Genomic DNA, 25734 nt, shown 5'->3' on the forward strand with positions numbered 1-25734 from the left:
GGGGGGGGTTAGTGGTGCTCACACTGCTGTGTATCTGCACATCCCTATTCATTTGCAGGCCAACACTAAATGCCAGCCCCGTGCAACCACCACTGACAGCTTAGCGTGATCTGAATTACAGCATCTGCAGTTCACAGACTCTGCAATCTTTTTTTGTAGAAAAAAAAAAACAACCCAGGAACAGTGCATTTGATGCTTTTGCAGACTGATGGTGCATCTGGTCACATGACAGCAGTCACTTTGCATTGCATCACCACAGCTACATCGCATTAAATGTACGACTAGTCATATATAGCATAATAAAAATACCAGATAAGCATATGTAGCCACATATGGTTGGTTTACGATGTTCAGTAGATGGAACTGGAGGCCAAAACAAAAGCCTTATATAAAAAGGGTTTATTTACTTCAGAAGCATTTCAGAATGTCAACAAAAACAGCCGCATTTTTTTTAATTATTCTTGCAATTACAGAGTGGTATTCAAAGTACAGTAAAAGAATCTTATGATACGGCAAATTTTAAGATAATACATAAAAAAATAAAACACACAAATACATCAGGAAAAAGAATGACTACCTCACGGGGGAAAAAAATGTGCTGGGCACCACTATGAAAGCCCACCATCTCCACGCCAGTTTACAAGCCCCTTAAGCTGTACTCGGCAGGGATTGGGGCTCAACTACCACTGGAAAATAAAAAAAAGGAAGGAAAATGATGGATGACACTTTGTAGTGTTAACTATACAAAAGAAGAGTAGAGAGAGAAAGAGGAAAAAAAACCAACTGTACAGCTTAAAAACATCATATACACAGCCTTATTTTTTCCATTTTTGTTTTTAAAGTGAAGTGTGTACAGGGGGTTAAATGCTTTATAAACAGGAAATCTAAGCTCCGGACGTAACAAATTTATTCGTCATCATCGTCCTCATCATCCTCCTCTTCCTCCTCTTCATCATCATCATCATCGTCGTCGTCGTCATCATCGTCGTCCTTCTTCTTCTTGGCCTTCTCCAGTTTGGCAGGGGCCTTCTTGGGTCCCCCGTCGGGCTTACCCTTGGCACGGTAAGCCGCAATGTCCTTTGGGAGGAAAGGGAAGAGCAGACACATTCAGGATTCTGGTGCCCCTAGTGTCTCTTACATAGAACTTCTGACGGTCACCTGTTAATGCCCCACAAGAAACGGCACCACCCAGGAAGGTACAACCACATTAATAAAATCTGGTTTCACATAGAACTTGTTCTTTAAGCTAAGTTTCAAAGGTTGCTTTTAAACCAATCAAGTCTTTACACTCCCAGCATAAACTCACTTTCTCATATTTCTCCTTCAGCTTGGCAGCCTTCTTCTCATATGGCTGCTTGTCCTCTGCAGAGGTGCTGTTCCACATCTCTCCCAGCTTCTTGGCCACATCACCAATGGACATGCCAGGGGAGTCTCCTTTCACTTTTGGACGGAATTCGGAGCAGAAAATGAAGAAGGCAGACCTGGAAAACATTGATAAAACTCAGTCAATCGACTCAAACTCTAAAAATGTATGGAGGTTTAGCCAAAAGGCACCAAAGAAGTGCTTACGGGGGTCGTTTGGGGGCATTAGGGTCCTTAAACCTCTTCTTCTTCTCGCCCTTGGGTGGAACGTAGTTCTTCATCTCCCTCTCATAACGTGCCTTATCAAGTTTGGCCAGGTCTTCAAACTTGCCCTTTTCTTTGGCAGACATGGTCTGGAGAATAATAGGTTAAGTGAAGCAAATTCCAATTTGTATAGTATATCTTTAATTTATGATGACCTTATGAACCAAGTATTCCCTTATTAATGTTCTTTACTGAAGAATACCTGTAAAACTAATTTAGATAATAGTTTGATTCCCCTACCTTCCACCTCTCAGAACACTTCTTGGAGAACTCAGAAAAGTTGACAGAAGCTTCAGGGTGCTTCTTCTTATGTTCCTCCCGGCAAGTTTGCACAAAGTAGGCATAAGAGGACATCTTGCCTCTTGGCTTCGTTGGATCTTTACCCATCTTGCTCGGAGTAACTACAAAAATGAAGGCGGAAAATATACCAAGATTACTCTGGGCGGAAAAAAACCCGGAGTTTCCCGCAGGGCGCATCCAGGAGCGCGCTACCCCGCGACCGCACGCGGCAGGACAGCAGCACTACGCGGGCACCCAAGTCAGCGGGGAGCGTAATGGAATAAGCGCTCGGCTGCAGCCCAGCCTTTATCGCGCCTGCTTCCTTGTAGCCCTCTCGCCTCCGGGACAGGACGGGGAAAAAAACCGCTTTAAAGCGCAGCTCCCTGACTAAACATGTCCGGTTCTTAAGTTGCTGGTAAACAATGAGTAAATGCCCCCGTCTTCATGCGGGGCGGGGGGGTGTTGTCCGAAACTGGTCCGTCATAGAGGACAAGTCCGACAATATGTAACGGGAAAAAAAAATTAAAACGTTTTAATCCCTTTAATGTTAATTTTCCACACCAAAACAATGACACCCACATCCAGTTTTAGTATTATATGCTACAGGATGTTGCTTAGAAAGCGAAGCTCTTAATACTTGCGAAATGCCTGCGAAAATCACTACACTTTTAAAAACAAAGTACTTCGCCCCTGTTCAAAGTTAGTCAAGTTCATATCTTTTAGTATCATCGTGGATTTTATTTTAACCTAGTAATGAAAAACTGGAAAAAACGTAAAAAATAACAAAATGCCTTTAATATTGTAAATTGTGTAATCGGTCAACTTTATTTAAATGATTGCTTTTAAAAAAATACATCGGAAAACATTTAAAAATAAAATGAAAATTAAAAGCAAGAAAAAGGCTCAAAAACGCGCAAAATGTAATTCTATAGATAATACGAGCATTCCTAAAAACACGTATATCATAAGGTTAATTTTTCCATTTCCAACGTATTCCCCACTAAATACCAGGTCTTTCACCGTATATTCAGAACTAGCAATGGCGCATAGACTCTTGTTGAGGAAAAGGAGGTCAACAACGACGGCAATATTTCTTCTTCCATTTTGTGAGAAAGCCTTCTTCATGAAAGAAAGTCCCCTTCAAATGTCTCCACCCGCCTTCCTGTTCGATTTTTTAACTCGACAAATATGTTTGTGCAGTCCGTCTTCTTGGCTGATTTTTCCCTTCGGTGATTCCTATGCACTCGCCCCGGTGTATAGCAATACACTGGGTCTGTACTATGTCTATGTGAGGGTTGCATTGAGTTAGTTGCCTATGAGCTCGGAATGGCCGCTTGTCTTCATCCACTAACACGGAGAATATGGCTCCTTCTCTTTGTGTCAGCAACGCACAGCCATTTCACTACGTGCAATAGAGGGCAGACCGACCGGGGACCCCCACCTCTCTTTCGACTGGGATTTGGAGCCTTAAACGCCATCGGAAAAATACCGAAAAAGCAGCATTTGAAAGAGGAAAGATGGAACTACTATTTTCCAGCGCCGAATATTACACTCTTAAGTCGATTTTAGGAGAAAACGCGGTTTTAAAAAGTTGCACCTAACTGCGCTGGCGTAGCAGGCTGCCTGACTGGCTCAGCCTTGTTTCCTATGCGAGTACAGTCAGCCATTACAGTAAAGCATAGGATCCTTTGGTAATTTTTTAACCGCGATCTCTTTTCCCCCCGATTAAAATAACTATACAGGCAAATCATTTTTTGCAGCTCGGCTCCGATCATATTTTTTCCCCTTCATTTATTTTTTAGACAGACATTTCTGGAAGTCCCAAGTCTTTCACATGACAGGCTTGTCGGTCTAGCAATGCACTGCAATGGCTATGTTATGCCACGGACCTTGTTTGTACGCAATTCAGGTGTCCGCTTAACGTTTGGATTTTTAAATCACATAACTGGACGTGTATTTTTCAGGAAAAGTCATTTTGAATACCAACTAACAATTAAACAAATTATTTGCATTAAGGAAAAACATCGGTCGCCGTGTAAAATGTAACAGCGGCATTTTTCTTTTTTATATTTTGACAATGAGTGGCTAATGCTCGGTAGCGATTAAATACTACTGCCTATTTCTGACGTTTCGATATAAAGGAAAAAAATATAACTCCCAAAAATACGACAACAGGAACGCGTTTTTTATATCCCTTTTCTAAAGAAAAGCATTCGCCTTTTTGATTTTACTTACCTACACTTTCAAATGTCTGTGCATGATACTTACCAAAGGCTGTCGCTGTATCTCAATGTACTGCAATGGCTGTATGTGGGAGCGATAGCGATACGCAGTCTCCTCACTCAGTCCTCAGCTCTGTAACATTACTCTCGCAGGGGCTCGACTACCATTGGCTACCGCCAAGTCACCACCTCAGCTGATTCGCCCCTGGCTTTCCATTGTCCTAATCAGCGCTAAGACGTGATTGGCTCTCCCAGAATAAACGTCAGCAAAGTTTTAAATGGCGCGTTTATACAAATAATGTTCCAGACTTGAGCTTCAGGCGGGCTGCTGCTAGATACTGTACTGTATTTGCTATAGTACTAAGTTCTGTGTCTTCCACGTAGGGTATTGAATGAATGAGATTGTATGGAGCGCTATAGAGGACAGGGAAATAGTACGTGGATGCTCTTTCCGCGGCCGTGTGGGATACCTTACACCCTCAAACTGCTCACTGGTATATTCTCCATGGTCAGTGTCATATTTATTTGCAAATAATTGCATTTTCGTTCCAGTGAAAATTAATATGTCGCGTTTGATTCTTTGGCCGACATTTGTGCACTTGTTTGTCCGGTGGTTATCCCACGTTCCGAAGAAGAACTGGGATGATGAAAACGTTGAATGTAGATCAAAGCAAGTCACCCACACACTTTGGGTTATTTCTGAATGACTTGCTTTTGTTACAGAGGCTGCTTGTCTGGCAGGTGGGTAAGTGTAAGCTCCCTTTCGGTGGCACTTTACTATTGAAGGGCAACATTCTGTCCACCGTTCCGGTTAAGCTAACGGGCAGAAATCTGTAGTTCATTATACATCACGTAGAAACGTTTGTATATGTAATAGCACCTGACTTGGCCTGATTTTGATTATGCTCTTTGATAATTGAGGACCCGGTAATTCAGATCATCGCTACTACCAATGATGATCTCGTGTTTTTGAGAGAATTCAAGTGGCTATATGTTTATTTTTTAATTATTGTACTCCTACTTCCTTTTATCTACCGTTTATCCATATTATGCTATGCATATTGCCACCGAAACGACCGTAGTTAATGTTGCGAAATCATGTTAAGAAATCGATGTTGTCCGAAGTCCCTCTGGGCCCAAAAACAATGATTAACTCACAATCACCACTCCGCATCCTGTAAATAGTATTGACTTCTGAGATGAGCTGTGTTTCAAAGCGCGATGATAAGCGCTCTACGGACAGTAATGAAAGTATCCTCTACGATTCAAGCCAGCAAGCGGCATATCGTTTTTTTTTATCTTCGAGGATGTAGGACAAAAAAGTTTTTGTGTGCGAAGTGGATACAGCAACATTACGAAGCGCTATCTCGCTCGACGCGCGCCAGCTCACGCGGAGGGCGGAATTTTCCCGGGAAATCGGCGAGGGTTTACCGAAGGAGGCAGGCCAATGCACTGCGCGCCCTACAGTCCTGTTTGTGTACGCAACACGTCACGTAAAGGCAGCCACCGGCCTCTGCAAAACATTGGTAATGCAAGTGGTGTATTAAAGCAAAGAAATCTATGCAAAATGAGGGACTAATTCAGGTAGTTTTAATAAGTTTCTCATAAATGCTAACCTAGCTATCTTAATCTTAGTGGGTGGCCTAAATGATCACTGTGAATGGTAGTAGGTAAAAAAAAGCTATAGACAATTTATAATGTTGAGACTACCAAAATTTGTTCAAAGCTTCGCTGCTAACAAAGGCTTGTTTTTACTCTTTTATATTATGATGACATGAAAACTATTACCTTATAATGAGATCTGCCTATCATATATCCACCTATAACTAATAACTATTTACTATATTTGATATATAATTAAGTGTGATTCTGTTAAAATAATTATGATAGAAATCATGATGTAGGGTAAATGAAAAATATTACTCATTTGTAAGCATTCATGATGTGGCCTTATAATGATATATCTTATCAAGAGCCACATCACTAAATTATGGCTTAGGCCTATATAAAGCAGAAATAACTATATAAAACATTATTTTGGATATTTCAGTGTAATTATTAACACTATATCTGAGAAAATGCTTGGATATTTTAAGAACAACAATAATAAGAATAATAAAAGCATATGGGCCAGATTACTATCATGGTAGGGATGTTGATCTTGGATATTCTACCTGCAGTGTATGGTCATGCGTATGCGCTCATGTATATGATATATTGTGGAGACTTAATGTCCCCCCTTCCAGTTGAAGTGGATGAACATGCTGAGTTTATCATGATCCAGGAGAATACTAAAAGGTGTCAAGGGAAAAATTTGACTCATAAATTCTTTGCAAAATGACTGAAACATCAATAACAATTTGTATAGTTTTAAAAAAAAATGCATTTCAAGAAATATTTTCTTTTGTAGAGACTGTTGTGATAAAGTTTATTTCCCCAACAGGCATTTTGTGTTACTGACTTTGGATCTCTGTATGAAAGCGCCCCTCTCTTTGGGTCATGACCTTAGCTTGGTGGAGGGTTTATGCTTTAATGGTCCACAGAGTTATGTCAGCTCAGGCTTGTGCTCCTGGTCAGGCCTCCTTTGGCAAACAGGTACATGGGGGGAGGCCAGACCAGGAGCTTCTGTTTGGCAGTGAACGCATGGTGGCCAGTCCACCTGCTTAACCCAGCCAGGCTCACCCACCTGTTGGCTCATCACCTGCAAGATGAAATGTTGGAGTCAGGTCGCAGTGCCATTTTGGGGGTTGTTATGAGTGGGAAGGACCCAGACAGATTATACCCTGCCATTAAACACTGGCTTTGGGACCATAGAAAGTTATCTGGAAGGTGAATGAAATAGTGTAGGAAGGTATGGACTAGATATAGTAAGTCTTGCATAATGCACAATTGTGGGGTCTGGAACCAGACCTCTTGATCACGGATGGAGTGTCCTACCCTGGAGATCCCAATGGTGAAAGATCTCAAGTCGATGTGGGGATACCAACTCGTCCTAGCATTTGGACTTTTTCCTGGCAGATAAGAGGCTTGCCTCTATATCACTGCAAGGTGCAGAGAGGAAAACTGATCGTTGTTTGCATTTTTGCACTGAACAGCTGTTGTGTACCCAGCCTTCTTAGAGAAAATGGGAAAAGTACCCCTTAAGGACTCTGCACTCCTGCCGGAAGGCTTCAGTGCTTATTCTGTGCAAGCAATTGTTTCGACAAAAGGATTTTCATAAATATGCATGGCACCAGAGTATCTTAGGCCAAAGGACAGTGATTGTTGTGTCATTCAACTTGAGGTTGTGTGTTTTGGACACTTGGGTGAAGAGAGGGACAGAGCTATCAACCAACCATCATATAGCCATAAGACAGATTCAGTGCACAGAGAGGAGTGCCTCGAAAATGGACATAAGTCTTACTGTGTTTACCCAGGCTAGCAGTTAGGGTTTGCTGGGATTGTCAAGCTAGAGCTTCTGTGTAAAATGAATTCAACTCACACCTATAAGAAAACTTCTCCTGCTTGCCAAGTAAGGTCGAAGGTATTAGCTCTAAATGGACCATATTCAAGGCATCAGTCTTTGCAGCAGCTGCAAAGCGTTGTGACTGAAAGGCAGTTGGTGGCCTAGGGCTCAGTCTGAAGAAAGCCCTTGGGGCAGTGCTTTTATGGGGGTCTCCTGAGGCGGCTGAAAGGTCCCAACTGGCTAGAAAAGCCTCAGTGAAGGCAGTCAGCAAAAGCTTATGGTCTCCCCAATGAAGAAGTGGGACCTTGCTTAGGTTGTGTTCAGCCAGGGTGGAGAAGTGCTGACCAACTCTGTGAATAGAACACATTGAGAAGATATATCCTCTCAGCAGGAGGCAGTGTTGAAAACATCTGTTTGATCAGAATGCATGAATGCAGTAAGAGTTGTATCCTCATCCTACACATAAAATCAAATCTGTTTAGAGTGAATGTTGGCTTCCAAGAGGGGTGGATCTTGTTTCCAGTCCTATTTGCTGTTACGGACAGGATAACAAGGCACAGCTGTGGCTGCAAGGGCCTTCAGTGTGGGGGATAGAAGTAAAATCCCTGCCATTTGAATATGATGTGTTTTCGGCCTCATCTGACCAGGACTTTCGATGCCATGTGAAACAGCAGGGATGAGAGCAGGGCTGGATCCTGGCAAGGGCAAGATGGGCAATCGCCCAGGATGGCATCTTCTGAGGGGGCACTGACCGCCGGTCGACAAATTTTACTGCCGCCACCCCCTCCCCCCAACCCAGGACAGGCTTTTTTTCTTCAATCAGCACTGGATCAGAGTCAGCATCACCAAATCCGAGGCCATGGTACTCACTTTGAAAAGAGTGGATTGCTTAATTCAGGCATGCCCTAATTTAAAGAGTTATAGTGCCTTGGTATCTTGTTCAAGATTGACATTAAAGGGGAATGTGTGGTTGACAGGTGACAGGCAGATTGGTTTGGTGATGACAGTTTTGCAGGTACCAAGGAGGTATGTGGTGATGAGGTATGTGGAGCTAAGTCCTATAAGACAAGGCTGGGAGTTTACTGGTCAGACTGCATCCCTGTCCTATGGTCATGAGCTGTGGGTAATGAGTAATAGAACAGTGTTGTACCCGAAATGAATTTTCCCTGCAGATATTAGACCTTCCAGGTGGCTTGGTAACATCTACCGATCACCCAAAATTAGCTAGCATCTCTGACTCAGTGGCGTAGGAGAAGGCTTGTGATTGGAGGGGACATAACGTAATTTAATTTTAATGGTTGATTCATTGGGCGGATGGAGGTGAATGAGTCCATATTAAAAATGGGGGGGGGGGTTCATGTATCCTAAGGTTCCTATGCCCCTGATCTTTTGCCATGGAAAATTAAATCAGGTCTGACCTGCTCTGCATGCTACCACCATGACCTTCACTATGAGAAATAAGGTGAATCAGAGATAAGTATAGAAGCACAACAAGAGCAACTAACCATACAGATAAAACATACATCTTTGTCTTCTGGCTTGTAGATCCAAATGTCTGTGTTTGTGAAATATGGTAGAATCACTTCCTTTGTTCCCTCAAACAAGGTTATTCATATACCTTCATTTCCAGTTTTTCTTAAAATTTCTTAGATTTAATACCATATGTAATATTATAGTCATGACAAATGCTGTCAGCATAATTTGTTTCTAGAATATTTATGGAATAACATTAAATTCAAGAAATGTAATTTTTAAGATTTAACATTAATAGAGTTGTGCTAAATTTTGACCTTAAAACAATTACATTACTGCAAAAATTCTTAATGGTGGAATCTTGTTCTTGTGCTTTATACAGAATTCATGGTTAATGTAGATTTTATGTAATGCATCTTGCCTGTAAACCTCTAAATAAATAAAATCAACTAGACCCAAGGGCGCTGGAGGAGCATGGAAACCCTGGCAGATTCAAGGGGCCCAGCACTTCACACAGGCCCTTGAATACATAAACTCATACATAAAATTTGGCGACCTGGGGCCCAAGGTGACATTTTGTCAGGGGGCCCAGAATTTGTAGGTACACCTCTGGGTTGGCCAATAATCAGGTTTTGGGGATGAAGGACAAGCCTTTGCTCTGTAACAGAAAGGAATTAATAATTAAGTAGTTTACATGACTGTTGGGAAGTAGTTTTCATGTCTATGCTAAAGTTGAGAAGGAGTGTTTGCAACTGCAAGGGTGTGTTATCTCTGAAAAACTCTGAGGATGCTAAGTAATGTGAACGAGCCAAAGAGGATATAGGCTGATTACATTGTGGAGGGTCTACAACTCAGAACCCTTCAGTCTTTGGTGTGCCACAATAAACTGATCCAAGCTATGGCTGACAGGAGGAACGGAAGCATTCTGGATTAATTGGTCTAGTCCTGTAAGCACAAGAAGGATGGCCAAGGGTTTACAAATTCTGTGCAGAGTGATGATTAGGGTCCAGTGAGGAGGCTGGCCTAGAAGGGGCTGTGGTGAAGAATCGTCTACAAGAACAAATCGTTGGATCTATATGGTTAAGAGAAGCTGGTCGTTCTGGCCGATGGCCAAGTTCTCTGAATCTGGAAGGTCCATTGCTTCCTCTGCAGGGAGCGATTAAGGTGTAGAATCTAACAGCAACATGAAGAAGCTTGATCCTGGCAAAATTTCGGTCAGTCCTGGTGGTTAGAATATAGACCATAAGAAAAAGAGAGAGAGACTGCATTATTACAACAGCAGGAACAAAAGAGCAGTTGTGCATACCCAGACAATTCATTTAAACGAAGAGATCTGAGCACAAAGCCCTAGCCACACATAAGGCATAAAGGGGATTGCATGTTGTCTAGTCTGTGAAACGCATTCATCTCTGCATTGGGATCCTGCGTTATGGCAACCTATGCACAGTAATTTGTTTCCTTGACTGACAGAGCCTAGCTACAAGAGCACCTTAAATTCATTAATAATACAGGCACGCATGCCACCGTAAATGGTCTAGTCCTACTAACAACAATAAACTGAAAATGGATGGTAAATGGGCAACTAACACCGGACTGTGTCTGGCTCATTATGTCTGTGTAGGTGTGTGTGTCTGTGTTTGCAAGTGAGAGGACTCAGCAAATGAGAGACTATTAATGAGGAGCAGCAGGTCCCTGGGAAAATTATGGTAATATATTTCTGCAAGAAAATGGACAACAGCAGATACAGCAGGGGCCAGAGGAGGGGGAGGGGTACTGGGGGGGGGGGTGTGTGGATGGTGTCCTTATTGTCTTCTACGGCGACATGGAACAGGAACGCCTTGGCGAAGAAGGCGTATACTTCTGCATTCTGCCTACGGCTTATGATGAATAGCGAACAAGTGCAGCAATGTGTTAATTTAAATGGCATAACATATTAAGCAAAAACTAATGTAGCAACGGATATCTGCACCATCCTTAAAATCCATGTATCGTAATTAATATTTTAAATTATACATAATTACGGCAAAGGCTAAAATACACAGATCCTTACTGTAGTTTTAATGTACGGTATATTGTATAGTAATTACAAAACAGTTTCATAATACTATATGTAGTACAAAACAAAGGAATCATATCATTGTGTTTTCATTGATCAAACCACTCTAGCTAATAATGTGACGGACCAGTGAAATATGTATTCTTCTGAAATTTCGCGTCCTTTATTTTCCTTTTCTTACTGTGTATCTTAATGTTAAATTCGGGAAATGCGGCATTGTTTCAATTCGGACGGAAACGCCACGGACCCTTTTCTTGTGCCGTGAGTTTTCTAGGGGGAAGATAATTGTTGCAACACAGTCGGAAGTCCAACGTTCGGTGCACGACAGGCGGCACATGGAAGCCGGGTGGTTTGTTTCGAACTGAATTAGGGAAGGATTTGTTATTAAATGTCCTGGTACTTGGTAACCGATAAACATTCTAGAGGGAGGTAAGTAAATTAGTCTTGAAATTGGTAATAATCCAGGCGAGTCCGGAAACTGCTTCGTGGATAAGCGTTGAAGATTATACAACTTTTCCTAGCGAAACAGCCATTGGCTTTGACAACTATACATTAGATTCCGAGTTAAGTTGTTGAGGTCTTAAGTAAAATCCGTATGCTCGCTACTTATTTAGCATTTGTACGTTTTTGTGTGTGTGGCGGTCCAGCTGTTGCCGACGCGTCAGTAATCCGTCGTAGCCTACCGGTTTAGGGAGTCCTAAGGAGTGTGTATGTTACACAAGCGAGGGCCTTTTTGAAGACCCGATTGCGCTATGCCTGATTTTACGAATGAATCCAGGCTTTGGTCTCGTGTGTTGCATTGTTTCGATGACATTTCTGGATGTGTAGTAAAGCAATACAGCATCGTCCTAGTGGGTGTGATTCACACGCGTGATTTAAAGCTGAATTGTGTGTTTTGTCTTGCAGCACGTTTGCCTGGTTCCCCGCAGTACTCCGGTGAAATGGTAATGTTTAGCATGTGGCCGAGGACTGCGTCGGACCCGAAGATCGGCAGTGATTTCCCAATGAGTGGTGAAGGCACTGGTTTAGGGGTACCTGCCCCAGCACTGGCGGGGTATTTGGGAAAAGTCAGTTGAACTCAAGTTCTCTCCACCTGTCACTTGTGCAAAGCTGTTTTGGAAACACTAAAAATATAGAATATTGTGCCTATATACATTTTAATTGGACCTGGATTGCTTTAAAATGGAAAACGTCAAGTTTGAATTGAAAACGGAAATCTATGGTTTTAAAAAGGCGAAAGATCTATTACCATGTGTGCTCATTTTTAGCTTAAAACAGTAGCATTTTAAGTCCAGCCCCATTTTGCAGTGTCTTTTAATGTAAACATAAAGAAATGTTTGTCTTAGGTTCAGTTGCTTCTCTCAACTCCTGTTTTTATTATGTATTTTGTTATATTTATTTTGTTGTTTTTAGAACATACAACTGTTGCAAAGTGTAAACATGAACTGGATAAATGGGTGGGCTGCAGTGCTGCCTTTTCCACACTGTTTCTCTGCTGTGACATGACAGCTTTTTTGCCCCCAGCTCCCAGATACCTGCCCCTGGTGTGCTGCCAGAGGACAAATCCACACGCTCCGCACTTACCGCACCAGCCTCCAGGAGTCAGTCACGCTCTGCCCCAACCCACAGGTCAGTTGCACAACTTTCCTCAGAAATATATGAGAAAAAAATTTAATTGACCTTTACTGTTTCATTAATTGCCACCATAATATACCCTCTATACCTCTCTGTACCTATACTTTAACAGTGTTATGATTTTTAAATACCAAATCATTATAGTAGGTCATAGGAAGTGTGAGGGAAACCTTCATAGATTGGTATTTGTCATCGTTACATCACTCTTCCATTGGGTGCGTTTCCTGGACAGATTTATTCTCTGCTTATTCTCCCATATTCCTTAGCAGTTACGCAAATGACTTTTGTCTCCTTCCTGCAGTGCCTTTTTCCCCTGGTAAGCAAACCCCTGGAAGATGTTCTGGCTAGTTGTACTACTGGGCAGAAGAGGAAGACCCCAGCCAGTCCCATAGGAGGGCACTTCACATCTCCTCCAAAGCACCCAAGACCGTCATGTACTATTGGCCCTGATGGGGGGGTGTTACAAATGGGGCAGCGGGAGGAGCCGGGAGCTGGGGTTGTGGGTGAACTGGAACCTGATGTGAGACTGGAAGAGGAGTACGAGGCAGAGCTGGTAGACAAACCAAATCTACGGTTGTGGGAGGAGTCAGAGGCGGAGCCAGCAGATAAGCTTGTGGGTGAACCAAAACCACATCGGGGGCTGAGGGGGGACACTGAGGCTGGCTCTGAGTCAGCAGCACAGATTGAGGGTGAACCACAGTGGGAAATGGAGCCGAGAGAGGAGACTAAGGCACAGGTGGAGACACCTCTAGGGATGGTTGACGCATCAGAACCAGAAGCTGGGGTGTGGCAGGATACTGCGGTGGAGTCAGCAGCAGAGATGGTGGACCAATCAGAACCAGATGCAGAGCCGTTGGATGAATCTAAGGCGGAGCCAGGAGCAGAAATGATGAATGATGTTGAGCAGAAATCAGGGCTGTCAGAGGATACTGCACTAGGAGTTAGACTCGCGGAGAAGTCTGGGCCAGCTCAGGGGGACGAGTCGAACCCTGGAGCATGTTTGGGGGAGGAGCTTACAGTCGCCCCGCCCCACCTCTTCTGGAAGAATGAGCAGAACCTGTGCTGGCTTGACTGTCTCCTGGTGGCCCTCGTCCACTGTCAGGCCCTGAGGGAGCACAGAACGAGCCTCTTGGATGGCGCATCTGCTGTCGGCCGGCTCCTGGCCAGCTACGACAAAGCCGGCTTGCTGGTGAAGGCCAGAGAAGAGACACACCAACAGGGTTCGTTGCGAGACTCACCGTTCTTCCAATATTAGCCAATAGAAAAATCTGTAGTCCATTTATTCGGAAACTAACTGCATTCTTTTCTCTATTTGTGTGAAGTTGTTAGAGTGCCTGCTGCAGTCCTTCAGGAAGCACAAGCAAACCTCGACGACGTCCGCATGTCCATTTTTAAACTCCTGCACCCGAAGCTGCAGTGCAAACTAGGTGAGAGAGCGATGCATTCCTTCCTCTAATTAGGGGCAGGCTATAGGGCCAGAATGTCATCACAATATTTTTGATTAGAATCACTATCCAAGATATAGATAATTTTTTAAAAATTTGTTTACAAACCACCCAAATTGGAATGTATGTGCTAATGTTAATTAACCATTTAACCACTTAACCAGCAGTTCTTTTGCAAGTAACATTGATCTTAGCGCTATAATAAGTCAGCTCTTTCCAGTCTTTGCTTGAGCAATCATAGGCATACTTCTCTCAAATGCGGTAGGAGAAGTGTTCTCTTCTGTTCAGTTGATTCAGAATGTGTAGAAATCTCTGCGGCTAAGGACAATGTGCTTGCACATGTGCGTATAGCCAGACACATTTGGGGTGTTTAACATTTCAAGGGGATAAAGAAGTTGTGTCATCACCTAATGTATGAATGGTTTCTGCAGTTTTGCAAATTAGTTGATTGTGGCCCTTGTCGTATTTCGCAAATCCAAAACATTGGTACATAATCAAAGTAGGACTTTTTTTTGTGACTAGTTCTTTCTCACTAGCTATCCCACACACACTGTTCATTTAACAGCGTAGCCAACCCGTCCATGGACCCTGTGTTTACAACCCGTCCATGGACCCTGTGTTTACAACCCGTCCATGGACCCTGTGTTTACAACCCGTCCATGGACCCTGTGTTTACAACCCGCCCATGCACCCTGTGTTTACAACCCGTCCATGGACCCTGTGTTTACAACCCGTCCATGGACCCTGTGTTTACAACCCGTCCATGGACCCTGTGTTTACAACCCATTCATGGACCCTGTGTTTTTGACACGAGCGCAATATTTTTAGCAGTCCAGTGGTCTATAAAGTTTGTTTATAGGACTGTCACTGTTGATTATATTGGTAACCGAGTAATTTACCGATTTTAATCTGACGATTCATCAAGTATAGTGGTACCTCAGTTCTTGAACTCATTAGAACTCGAATTTCTTAAAAGTTGAACCAACCAGTTCGAAGAAAAATTACTTAGAGCTCGAACTGAATCTCAGAAGTCAAACCGTGAATGCCGGCCTAAGATAACTTGTACGCACGGGGAAATGAGCCACGCGGCACGTCTCTCAGCGGAAACAAAGGGTAATGCTTCATTCTCAGCCTCGCATTCGCTGTGATAGCATCCTGCATGTTTACGCTAGCTGAATACATACACTCATCTAAAGGATTATTAGGAACACCATACTAATACGGTGTTTGACCGCCTTTCGCCTTCAGAACTGCCTTAATTCTACGTAGCATTGATTCAACAAGGTGCTGAAAGCATTCTTTAGAAATGTTGGCCCCTATTGATAGGATAGCATCTTGCAGTTGATGGAGATTTGTGGGATGCACATCCAGGGCACGAAGTTCCCGTTCCACCACATCCCAAAGATGCTCTATTGGGTTGAGATCTGGTGACTGTGGGGGCCATTTTAGTACAGTGAACTCATTGTCATGTTCAAGAAACCAATTTGAAATGATTCGAGCTTTGTGACATGGTGCATTATCCTGCTGGAAGTAGCCATCAGAGGATGGGTACATGGTGGTCATAAAGGGATGGACATGGTCAGAAACAATGCTCAGGTAGGCCGTGGCATTTAAACGATGCCCAATTGGCACTAAGGGGCCTAAAGTGTGCCAAGAAAACATCCCCCACACCATTACACCACCACCACCAGCCTGCACAGTGGTAACAAGGCATGATGGATCCATGTTCTCATTCTGTTTATGCCAAATTCTGACTCTACCATTTGAATGTCTCAACAGAAATTGAGACTCATCAGAGCAGGCAACATTTTTCTAGTCTTCAACTGTCCAATTTTGGTGAGCTCGTGCAAATTGTAGCCTCTTTTTCCTATTTGTAGTGGAGATGAGTGGTACCCGGTGGGGTCTTCTGCTGTTGTAGCCCATCCGCCTCAAGGTTGTGCGTGTTGTGGCTTCACAAATGCTTTGCTGCATACCTCGGTTGTAACGAGTGGTTATTTCAGTCAAAGTTGCTCTTCTATCAGCTTGAATCAGTCGGCCCATTCTCCTCTGACCGCTAGCATCAACAAGGCATTTTCGCCCACAGGACTGCCGCATACTGGATGTTTTTCCCTTTGCACACCATTCTTTGTAAACCCTAGAAATGGTTGTGTGTGAAAATCCCAGTAACTGAGCAGATTGAGAAATACTCAGACCGGTCTGGCACCAACAACCATGCCACGCTCAAAATTGCTTAAATCACCTTTCTTTCCCATTCTGACATTCAGTTTGGAGTTCAGGAGATTGTCTTGACCAGGACCACACCCCTAAATGCATTGAAGCAACTGCCATGTGATTGGTTGATTAGATAATTGCATTAATGAGAAATTGAACAGGTGTTCCTAATAATCCTTTAGGTGAGTGTATATTTAGATGGTAAAAATACATTTAGACGATAGACAGTAACAGTAATTATTATATAATAAAAAACATTTAAAAATAAAGATTTCTTACTCATTATTTTAATATTAATAATAAACCATTAATACGTTTAATTATAATAATATTGTTGCGCCGACTGGGAACGGAACGGGGACAAAGGCGCAGACGTCAGGGTATCGGGGAATACGGGGTTTAATTACAGGTAAGGCAGGCAAAACACAGATGGACAATACAATGATCGGACTAAGGAAACAAACTGAAACGCGGACGAAATACAGAGGGCTGATGAAACAACAGGGACAGCTGATCACACGGGGATTCCACATGGGGTTAACGAGGGGGTAGAACACAATGTTTGGATACATTTATTTTCTTACTTTACAAATTACTATTTTGATAAATGTACTTAGATGTGTTTAGTACAGTATATGCTCTTCTTGTTTTATCCGGTTCATTTTGTGTTTGAATGCTAAAAAAAACATATTTGGGTGTAATTTTTTGGGGCCAGGAACCAATTAATTGATTTTCCATTATTTCTTATGGGGAAAATTCGATCAGAACTTGAACTTTTTAGGATTCGATCCCGAGTTCTGAACGGATTAAATTCGAGTTCTGAGGTACCATATTGTGTGTGTTGCAACTGGCGTGAGGCATCAACCAACCGACTATTGCTTGGTGTACAGACATATACAGTTAGTCCAGTTCACTTAAGCTGCATCTTTTTGGACAGTGGATGGAAAACGGAGGGTCTGCCACAAAGTCATGCACACACAGGGTAAACGTGCAAACTCCCCACAAAACCAAAGTGGCAGTGTGCAGTGACAGTACTACCTACTGTGCCAGTGTACCGCCCTCACTACTAGTCTTGCACGATATGATGTTAATATAGGCATGGCGTTTCATGTGCATGAAATTGTCACTTCACAAGGACCATGATAATCTGCAGGGTTCTAACCGCTGGTTGTCACTTCACAAGGACCATGATAATCTGCTGGGTTCAAACCGCTGGTTGTCACTTCATGAAGTTCATGATAATGTGCTGGGTGCTAACCGCTGGTTGTCACTTCACAAGGACCATGATAATCTGCAGGGTTCTAACCGCTGGTTGTCACTTCACAAGGACCATGATAATCTGCTGGGTTCAAACCGCTGGTTGTCACTTCATGAAGTTCATGATAATGTGCTGGGTGCTAACCGCTGATTGTCACTTCACAAGGACTATGATAATCTGCTGGGTGCTAACCACTGGTTGTCACTTCACAAGGATCATGATAATCTGCTGGGTGCTAACCGCTGGTTGTCACTTCACAAGGACCATGATAATCTGCTGGGTGCTAACCGCTGGTTGTCACTTCACAAGGATCATGATAATCTGCTGGGTGCTAACCGCTGGTTGTCACTTCACAAGGATCATGATAATCTGCTGGGTGCTAACCGCTGGTTGTCACTTCACAAGGATCATGATAATCTGCTGGGTGCTAACCGCTGGTTGTCACTTCACAAGGATCATGATAATCTGCTGGGTGCTAACCGCTGGTTGTCACTTCACAAGGATCATGATAATCTGCTGGGTGCTAACCGCTGGTTGTCACTTCACAAGCATCATGATAATCTGCTGGGTGCTAACCGCTGGTTGTCACTTCACAAGGACCATGATAATCTGCTGGGTGCTAACCGCTGGTTGTCACTTCACAAGCATCATGATAATCTGCTGGGTGCTAACCGCTGGTTGTCACTTCACAAGGACCATGATAATCTGCTGGGTGCTAACCGCTGGTTGTCACTTCACAAGGACCATGATAATCTGCTGGGTGCTAACCGCTGGTTGTCACTTCACAAGCATCATGATAATCTGCTGGGTGCTAACCGCTGGTTGTCACTTCACAAGCATCATGATAATCTGCTGGGTGCTAACCGCTGGTTGTCACTTCACAAGGACCATGATAATCTGCTGGGTGCTAACCGCTGGTTGTCACTTCACAAGGACCATGATAGTCTGCTGGGTGCTAACCGCTGGTTGTCACTTCACAAGGACCATGATAATCTGCTGGGTTAAAACCACTGTCACAGCTCACCGCACATGCTACTTATTTGAATGACTCTGGTAGATAAATTCTATTTGGCTACATTTTATACTTCTAAAACGTCAGATAGTGTGATTTTTTTTTTCTGTTTTATTTAGCCCAAACACACATTTTCACAAAAAATAAGTATTTGGTTATTACGTAAGATGATGTAGCTGAGTGACGGGGCAAACCTTTAGCATTTTAAAAGCAATTATTACATACAGGAATCGTAGAAAGTGAATTAAGCAAAGTAATTTATGTTAAAGGGATGACAGAGACTGAGAGGTTACATGATGCATATCAATAGCTAACCTAGAATTGAGTGAGTCCATCAAACCTGAAAATCATTTAAGATGTATTTGCATTGCAGTCGTGCTGTGGTGATATTTAAGTTCCGCCTTGCAATACTGACAAACGACTGCAGTTTGTGCTTCCACACGACTGAGGCTGTCGTTCTTTATTTGGACCCTCGCCCGCTGCGACTTTAATCGATGCTATTTAATAATCAAGTGGTAGTGTAATTGAGACCTTGATTTGTTTGTTCGTCAAGTTTGCTAACTGGTTAGAAAACATCGGTTTAACTTTTTATTCAAGATCTAGTCACAAAGTTAGGATCCACTGAGACCGATAATTGACAGACGTGATATGCAGACAGTGCTGAGACGTTATGCAGGCGGACTTTGCTGTGTTTCACATCGGTCTGTACAGTTGCAGCCTTAACATGCAGGCATTGTGCGATATTTATATTAATATTTATTATATTAGACTGCTCTGCCTAGCATGATATTGGACAATAATTCTGTGCTGATGCGTATTGACTTTCCCGCTCCTGCACAGGTGAGTGGGAGACCCCAGTGTTTGCCCTGCCCATCCTCCTGAAGCTGGACGTGGGGGCCGGGGACCTCTTCCAGCACGCTTTTGAGTGGGTCTTCGAGTGCACCGCCTGTGGCCACACCTTCAGCAACAGGTGGGTGTGGTGGCTTTGCTGATTGGCTGTGGGCTAGAGATTTCCAAATGAAGCCTCATGAACCATTTGCAGTATTTTTTGACCCCAATCAATGGTGCCCTTGGATTGCTTTTGGGCATGCTTCGAGCCCTTATTTGAACAGACAGTCAGAAAATACAGCAAGTGGTTCATGAAGCTTTATTTGGCTGTCACTACTTGGGGTGGTGGGGAAGGGCGGGGCTGAGATCCACAGGTAATGGTACTTTAAGAACAACTATCAATAAACATGAATAGATTTCATTGATAATCTCATGGGCAACAATCATGATTCAGTCATTGAGAGCTCCTGCTGCTCATTTTTAATGGGGAATTGTGCCCAAGAACAGGATTTCCTTTGTGTACAAGATGAACTTGCTCCTCATTCCTTTCGGTCCATTTGTATAAATGTGTGTTTAAATACAAAGCTGAATTGGAGGAATGGTATTAAAATCGCCTGCCATTTTCCCACGATTCTCAGACCTATGAGCAACATCTGATTTCTCAGCCTCTCCTCAAAGTCTGCGACGCTCGGTAACCAGGAATTCCGTTTCAGGTGCGAGAAGGCCATCACCACGTTCATGCAAGTCCTGCCCGACTGGCACCCACTGGGTGCCGTCCACCGGGCCCCCTGCAGCCGCTGCCACCACAAGCAGCAGCGGAGGAAGATGGTTCTGGAGCGGTAAGAGGTTCTTCCTGCTTCAGATGTCAGATTTCAGCAGTGGAATGTTTGGCTTCAGAAGCGAAGCATGCCAGCTCTTTCTGGGATAGTTCCGCTAGTCTGAATTCGGCCTGATACGCTTTTTGAGGCTGCATGGTGATTAAAAGTGCATTGTTGCAATGCCATCTGTTTTCTCTGTTCTACAACTAGCTGCCTACATTGTAATGCTTATGACGATCTCTCCCCCCCCCTCCACCCCATTCATTAGGTTGGGCCCTCTATTTGTCCTGCACTTCGTTGAAGGTCTACCTCTGAATGACATCTCTAAATATGCATTTGACTTCCAAGGAATGCATTACAGTGTCTCAGTTATCATCCAGTACACTGAGCACATGAAACACTTCGTCACCTGGCTTCGGGCCTCAAGCGGTTAGTTTTGTGTTTTCGTTTCGAAATGTCACCCCGTTTTTGCTTATGAAAGCCGACTTTTCTATTTACTATGTTCTTCCTCGAGTGCTCAATATTCCCCATCGTGTTCCCTCAATCTCCAGGTGTGTGGCTTGAGTTTGATGATCTGAAGCACCCACAATGCACTGCACACACGGAGCTACCGGTCCCCGCCAGTCAGATCCACGTGGTGTTTTGGGAGGTGCAGGGGCGGGCCGACGATGCCCGTCGGAGTCCGCGGCGCAGCCTGGCGTTTCCTGCCTTGCATAACGATGACGATATTGTCAGTGCCCTCACAGTGGATGACACGAATGTGGGCACCACACTTCCGGACATCTCCATTGGTGAAGGAACCTTGCAGGATGCCTTCCAGGGCCTGTCACACAATGACATCGTCACCCTCACCCTGGTAGAGGTGAAAGTGGATGCCCAGGGGAAGCCCCTGGAAGATCACCCAGGACAGGAGGCCCTGAGCGTGCCCAGTGCTGAGCTGGATTCTCCCTCAATGCACAGTCCTGCAGCTGCTGTTTTGCGCCCCCTGGTGTCGGACTCACCGCGGAAGAGGGGACCAAAAACAAAGCAGAAGAAACTGTCACAAGCCTCGGAGGCTGCCTCCCCAGTCGTCGGCTCTCCTCACCCGGGGGCTCCTGCAGTTTGCTCCTCAGCCGTCGTCTCCTCTGCCCCCAACGCTCGCTGGTCCACTCTCCTAAGCAAGCATCCGTTCCTCCAGTCCACTCCTCTGCCCCAGAGGCAGACCACCGCCCCATCACCGCCAAAAGCTCCGCAGAAGGTCACAGACAGCTTTCCGGTGAAGGCGGCAGGCATGTTTGTGGGCTTTAGGTCTAACCAACAGACCTCAGGTGGAAGCTCGCCTTGCCTCAGTGCCGAGCTGCGGAAGCAGAACGATGTTTTCAAGCTGCCAGGACCTCCGCCTTCTGCTGTCCCTCTGCAGAAATCGGGGGGCGTGGTGGGGGCCACGGTGCTTCCCCAAGCATCCCCCAAGCTGGACAAAGGCACAGACGCTCTTCGCCACAAGCTCCTAAAGAAGCTCAAAGCGAAGAAGAAGAAGCTGGCCGCCCTCAATCACCTGCTGAAGACGAGGATGGAGTCGCCTGTCCCCACGCCTGACAGCACAGGCTTCAGCTCTCCCTCCACGGTCAGCTCCAGCACCACGGCCCACAGCCCCGCCTACGACGAGTTCCTGGCGGACCTCCTGTCGCCGGCGACAACCACAAGCAGCCTCTCTCCCGACAGCACGGGCCTGCTGGAGATGCTGACGGCCGGACAGGACGTGGGTAGCCAAAATGGGCAAGGCCTGGCCCCCAAGGCCCCGATCGCTGGACCTGAATCTATAGGAAGTGTCATCCCGCCTTCCGGCGATGATTTTCTAGAAGAATTCATGTCTGCCTCATGTGTGACTGAAAGTTCGGACTTGAATGCATTCGACTTGTTTTTTTAATTGTTTATGCATGACATTGTGAGGTGTTTTTTTTTCCCTTTTTTTCAGAAAGGCACTGCGTAGGCTTCTGTTTCACTACTTGAAAGTTTTTTTTTTTTTTTTAGTTTATTGATTAGCATTTAAACTTTTATGTCCATTTGTAATGCTATGTGTTAATACTAAATTTAACTATTTGTATAGTTCCAATGAATATATATGCAATGTCACAAATGGTTACGATAAATTGTGTTCTGTGGAAGGTTCTGAAAGAAATCCACTGGAAATTGACCCCCCCCCCCCATGTACATTTTTTAATTTATTTTTTTCTGTAACTTTGTAACCTTGACCTAGATTGGGTGATTCATCTGTTTTCTATAGTAAAATTGACTACTTGTCATTTATAAAGATTATTAATGCTGCATGTTGATGTTAATAGATGCAGGGATTCCAGCACTTGTGCTGTGCTTTGCAACTGTGGAGGTCATGCGGTTTCTCAGAAAAGGGAGCTGAGTGTCAGAGCTGGTCCCTGGAATCTGGTGGAGGCTTGAACCTGGAGTATGTGCTTCTGTATAATCTGGGTCAAAAGCTTGTGCGCGTCTGCGCCATGGAATGCTGTCAGATCTGTCTGTAAGCAGTCCTACATTCGGTTCCATTTCCTTATGGTCAGTACCGCTTAGTTCCTCTGTGACGACTCTTGTTGCAAGGTCAGTTGATTCATAATATTGTTTGTGTAGTTTAATAAAACTTTTGAGTTCTCAGAGAATCATTTGTCTGGTCTTTGCTAGGTTGCTGTCTATATTCGGTAATGCTTTACACCTTCATAATGCCTTTATGATGCATTCATCGAACATTCAGTGCACCTTCATAATGCTGTTACAATGCATTCATAGGACATTCATAAGCAGCATGTAAGTATACCTTAACACCCAAACATACTTTAACAGTTGTGTACATTACTAACTAATATTGTAAGATAAATGTTCTAATCATAATGTTTATTATTAATGCATATTTAAACTGTTAAGGCATGTTAGGAGGTTACGGTATACTTACACGATGGGGGGGGGGCACCATACTCCCTAATCAGGTATCTGATGTGATTCGGACACCCCTGCACCCCAAGCCACTTGGAACGATCTGTCAGACAGGTATGCCTCAAACCAGCAGAGCAGTCCTTGCCATGCCAAGTTGAGGGGGTGGCCAGGATTTCACGATTAATTGTCAAAAGCTGCAGAGAGGTCTAGAAGGATTGGGGCAGATGGCTGGGATGCAGTTCTTGCGGCTCTCAGCGTCCACAGCAATGAGGAGGGCAGTCAAAGTTGAGTGTCTAGGTTTGAAACCAAGACTGAAGATGGTCCAGGAGGTTGTTTTTAGTGAGAAAACTACAAACATAAGTAGACATTTTCAAGAAGCTGGAAATTTCGTTCTCGTGAGGCCTGAGGATCATTAAACTCATCATCAGAGAGCCATCTCCCGATGTTACACTATGCCTGAAACTTCTCTTAGGTTGCGCCTCTTTTTTTCCCCACATCAGGCATAGCGCTGGTGAGCAAACCCGCAATTTTCAACCGCAAGACTCGCTCGTATTTGTCGCCACCTCCGAGCTACACGGAGCTGCTACTCTGCCTTGAGCACCTTGTTAGTTCATCTGCCGGACGACACTAGGCTGCTGTAGGGATCTCCAAAATTCGGCTTTGGATAGGTGGCTGCCAGACTGATTTTTTTTTACTGCAGATGTGGAAAAGATAGCAACGATTCCCGCTTCTTTGAGCTTAAAACGGTAGGTTGATTTTAACTTAGACTTTTTCTTATGCCTCATGGTTGCATTTGCGCATATCGATGACTCCTTTCTGATTCTCTGTGAAATCCTCAAGTTTTTATTCCAACAACAGATGTATCCTGCTTTCGATTAACAGCGGCGCAATATAATAGCTACTATGAAAAATATCTTGCCATGCGGAAAACATAATGCGAATTACTATGCGTTTCTTGCAGATACTTAGAGGCACGAACAGTTACGAAGTCTACTTTAATAACTTCAAAGAGCTCTTATATTTATTTAAACTGGACAATATCAAGAAAAAAAACAAATGAACAGTTAATAGGCTACCGAACAGGCAATCTAACGCGGCGCGTAAGAAATGCTCTTTGTAGCCCCCTAACAAATGTGTACGTGTCAGCTTCATACATAAAACACTCGATTTCAGGATATTGCAAGAAAACGCAGGAGTCCTTTAACAGCCATATTTTTGCCTCTTAATATTTTGAGACAAAGTGAACACATCGACTGTGTAAGTTGTTATCGTGGATTCGGCTTTTTAGATAAATTTTAAAAGTGGAGCGTCTCAAAATAAGTAGCCTACGTCTGACAATTTTTTTTGCTTGTTAATGGTTATCATATTTAAATGTCGACATGTATTTATGTATTTAAATTGTCATTGTTTTAAACGCTAGCGAGAAGTGTTTGTATTGTTTTATCCTGATTTTTTTCCCCTCACGTGTTAATAATGTGAATAAAATGTGAAAATAATGACGAACGTTCCCAAATCAGTGTCTTACTATTTTGAAGTCACAGTGTAGACTGTAATCCCCCTGCCATCTAGTGGACGATGTGTATCTGTATACAGCACCGACGTCCTGAAAAGACTGACGTCCGAATTCGGCTTCACTTTTATTCAGAATTATTTATAAGTATGTTAACCAATATATCGTGTACCTCTTGTTTCTGGTGCTGTCACCGAAGACAATGGGTACATTCTCTAGGTCATTTCTAGGAATTAAGTCACGTGATGTCCAGCAGTAGCTACTACATTGTGTGTTTTTTTTTGGTCACTTGAAGAATATATTGGCAATGAAGAGCTTGATAGATTAATAGAAGCTGACAAGTCAGTCTCCAGCATTGTTCATGTTTCCATAGTGGCTACCTATATCACCTGCTATGTTATTATTGACTTCCAGTCACCAAGGGCCTGTATCATGAAGCAGGATTTTTTGTTTAGCCAGATAACTTGTTGGATTTTAAGTACCCCAGTTTAAACGGACTTAAGTTTTGTTTTCTTACATTTATACCCAGACTATCTTACATCTAATAAGTTTCCCTACTAAGTTAGACCTCCAGTATAAGGTGATACAGGCCACTGACATTTATTTTATATGTATCTATTTTATTCTGTCTATTGTGCCATGAAACTTTTCAGTTTCTTTTTCATCTATTGTTGGGGTTGGAATCTCTGCCATACTGTAATTGAAATAACGTAATTTTATCATTAGCAGTGTTGTGTGCTGTTACAGTCTTTCCCGTGTCCTTCCTTCCAGATTAAAAAAGCCGAACCTTTTATTTCTTGTTACCCAGTTATTGGTGAGTCATCCATTATGCCAGATACATGGCTGGCACTAAACTTGGACCCCAAGTTACCCTCTCAGCTGTACATGTGATTGTGTGTCTCATAGGAGAGCAAAAACAGAAGATGCGAAAAGAAGCATTGTAGTGTACCTGTACTCGTGCAAATGGAACCACTTTAATTTAATTTAATCCGAAAGT

The 25734-nt window shown here is 43.6% G+C and overlaps 2 protein-coding genes across 3 annotated transcripts; one reads left to right on the plus strand and one right to left on the minus strand.

Annotated features, from left to right (window-relative positions):
* Positions 1 to 384: 384 nt before the first annotated feature.
* On the minus strand, positions 385 to 4333 carry hmgb1a (high mobility group box 1a). 2 transcript variants are annotated; one of them, XM_023827759.2, is made up of 5 exons: positions 4174 to 4333; positions 1867 to 2027; positions 1570 to 1715; positions 1307 to 1481; positions 385 to 1077 (listed from the first exon to the last, which is right to left on the minus strand). In XM_023827759.2, exons 2-5 carry the CDS (start codon positions 2011 to 2013, stop codon positions 907 to 909), a joined length of 639 nt encoding a protein of 212 aa, XP_023683527.1. In that variant the 5' UTR covers positions 2014 to 2027; positions 4174 to 4333; the 3' UTR covers positions 385 to 906. The 2 variants fall into 2 exon arrangements, with proteins under 2 accessions (XP_023683527.1, XP_023683529.1); XM_023827761.2 differs by lacking the exon at positions 4174 to 4333 and adding an exon at positions 4141 to 4163.
* A 6954-nt stretch (positions 4334 to 11287) lies between these two features.
* On the plus strand, positions 11288 to 22956 carry uspl1 (ubiquitin specific peptidase like 1). The gene is made up of 9 exons (XM_023827719.2): positions 11288 to 11530; positions 12008 to 12168; positions 12626 to 12730; positions 13038 to 13956; positions 14059 to 14163; positions 19503 to 19632; positions 20204 to 20329; positions 20577 to 20737; positions 20860 to 22956. The coding sequence occupies exons 2-9, from the start codon at positions 12043 to 12045 to the stop codon at positions 22212 to 22214; spliced, it is 3027 nt and encodes a 1008-aa protein (XP_023683487.2). The 5' UTR covers positions 11288 to 11530; positions 12008 to 12042; the 3' UTR covers positions 22215 to 22956.
* Positions 22957 to 25734: the final 2778 nt, after the last annotated feature.

Source organism: Paramormyrops kingsleyae, chromosome 18, assembly GCF_048594095.1.
Source record: "Paramormyrops kingsleyae isolate MSU_618 chromosome 18, PKINGS_0.4, whole genome shotgun sequence".
Classification (NCBI taxonomy): Eukaryota; Metazoa; Chordata; class Actinopteri; order Osteoglossiformes; family Mormyridae; genus Paramormyrops; species Paramormyrops kingsleyae.

Bases quoted from the DNA above. Each gene is read 5' to 3' on its own strand.
- hmgb1a (XM_023827759.2), bottom strand. From the start codon at position 2,013: ATGGGTAAAGATCCAACGAAGCCAAGAGGCAAGATGTCCTCTTATGCC. The intron at 1,482-1,569 runs GTAAGCACTTCT...AATGTTTTCCAG, and splicing joins AATGCCCCCAAACGACCCCC to GTCTGCCTTCTTCATTTTCT. The intron at 1,078-1,306 runs GTGAGTTTATGC...TTCCTCCCAAAG, and splicing joins TGAAGGAGAAATATGAGAAA to GACATTGCGGCTTACCGTGC.
- uspl1 (XM_023827719.2), top strand. From the start codon at position 12,043: ATGGTAATGTTTAGCATGTGGCCGAGGACTGCGTCGGACCCGAAGATC. The intron at 12,169-12,625 runs GTCAGTTGAACT...TTTTGCCCCCAG, and splicing joins TGGCGGGGTATTTGGGAAAA to CTCCCAGATACCTGCCCCTG. The intron at 20,330-20,576 runs GTAAGAGGTTCT...CCCATTCATTAG, and splicing joins AGGAAGATGGTTCTGGAGCG to GTTGGGCCCTCTATTTGTCC.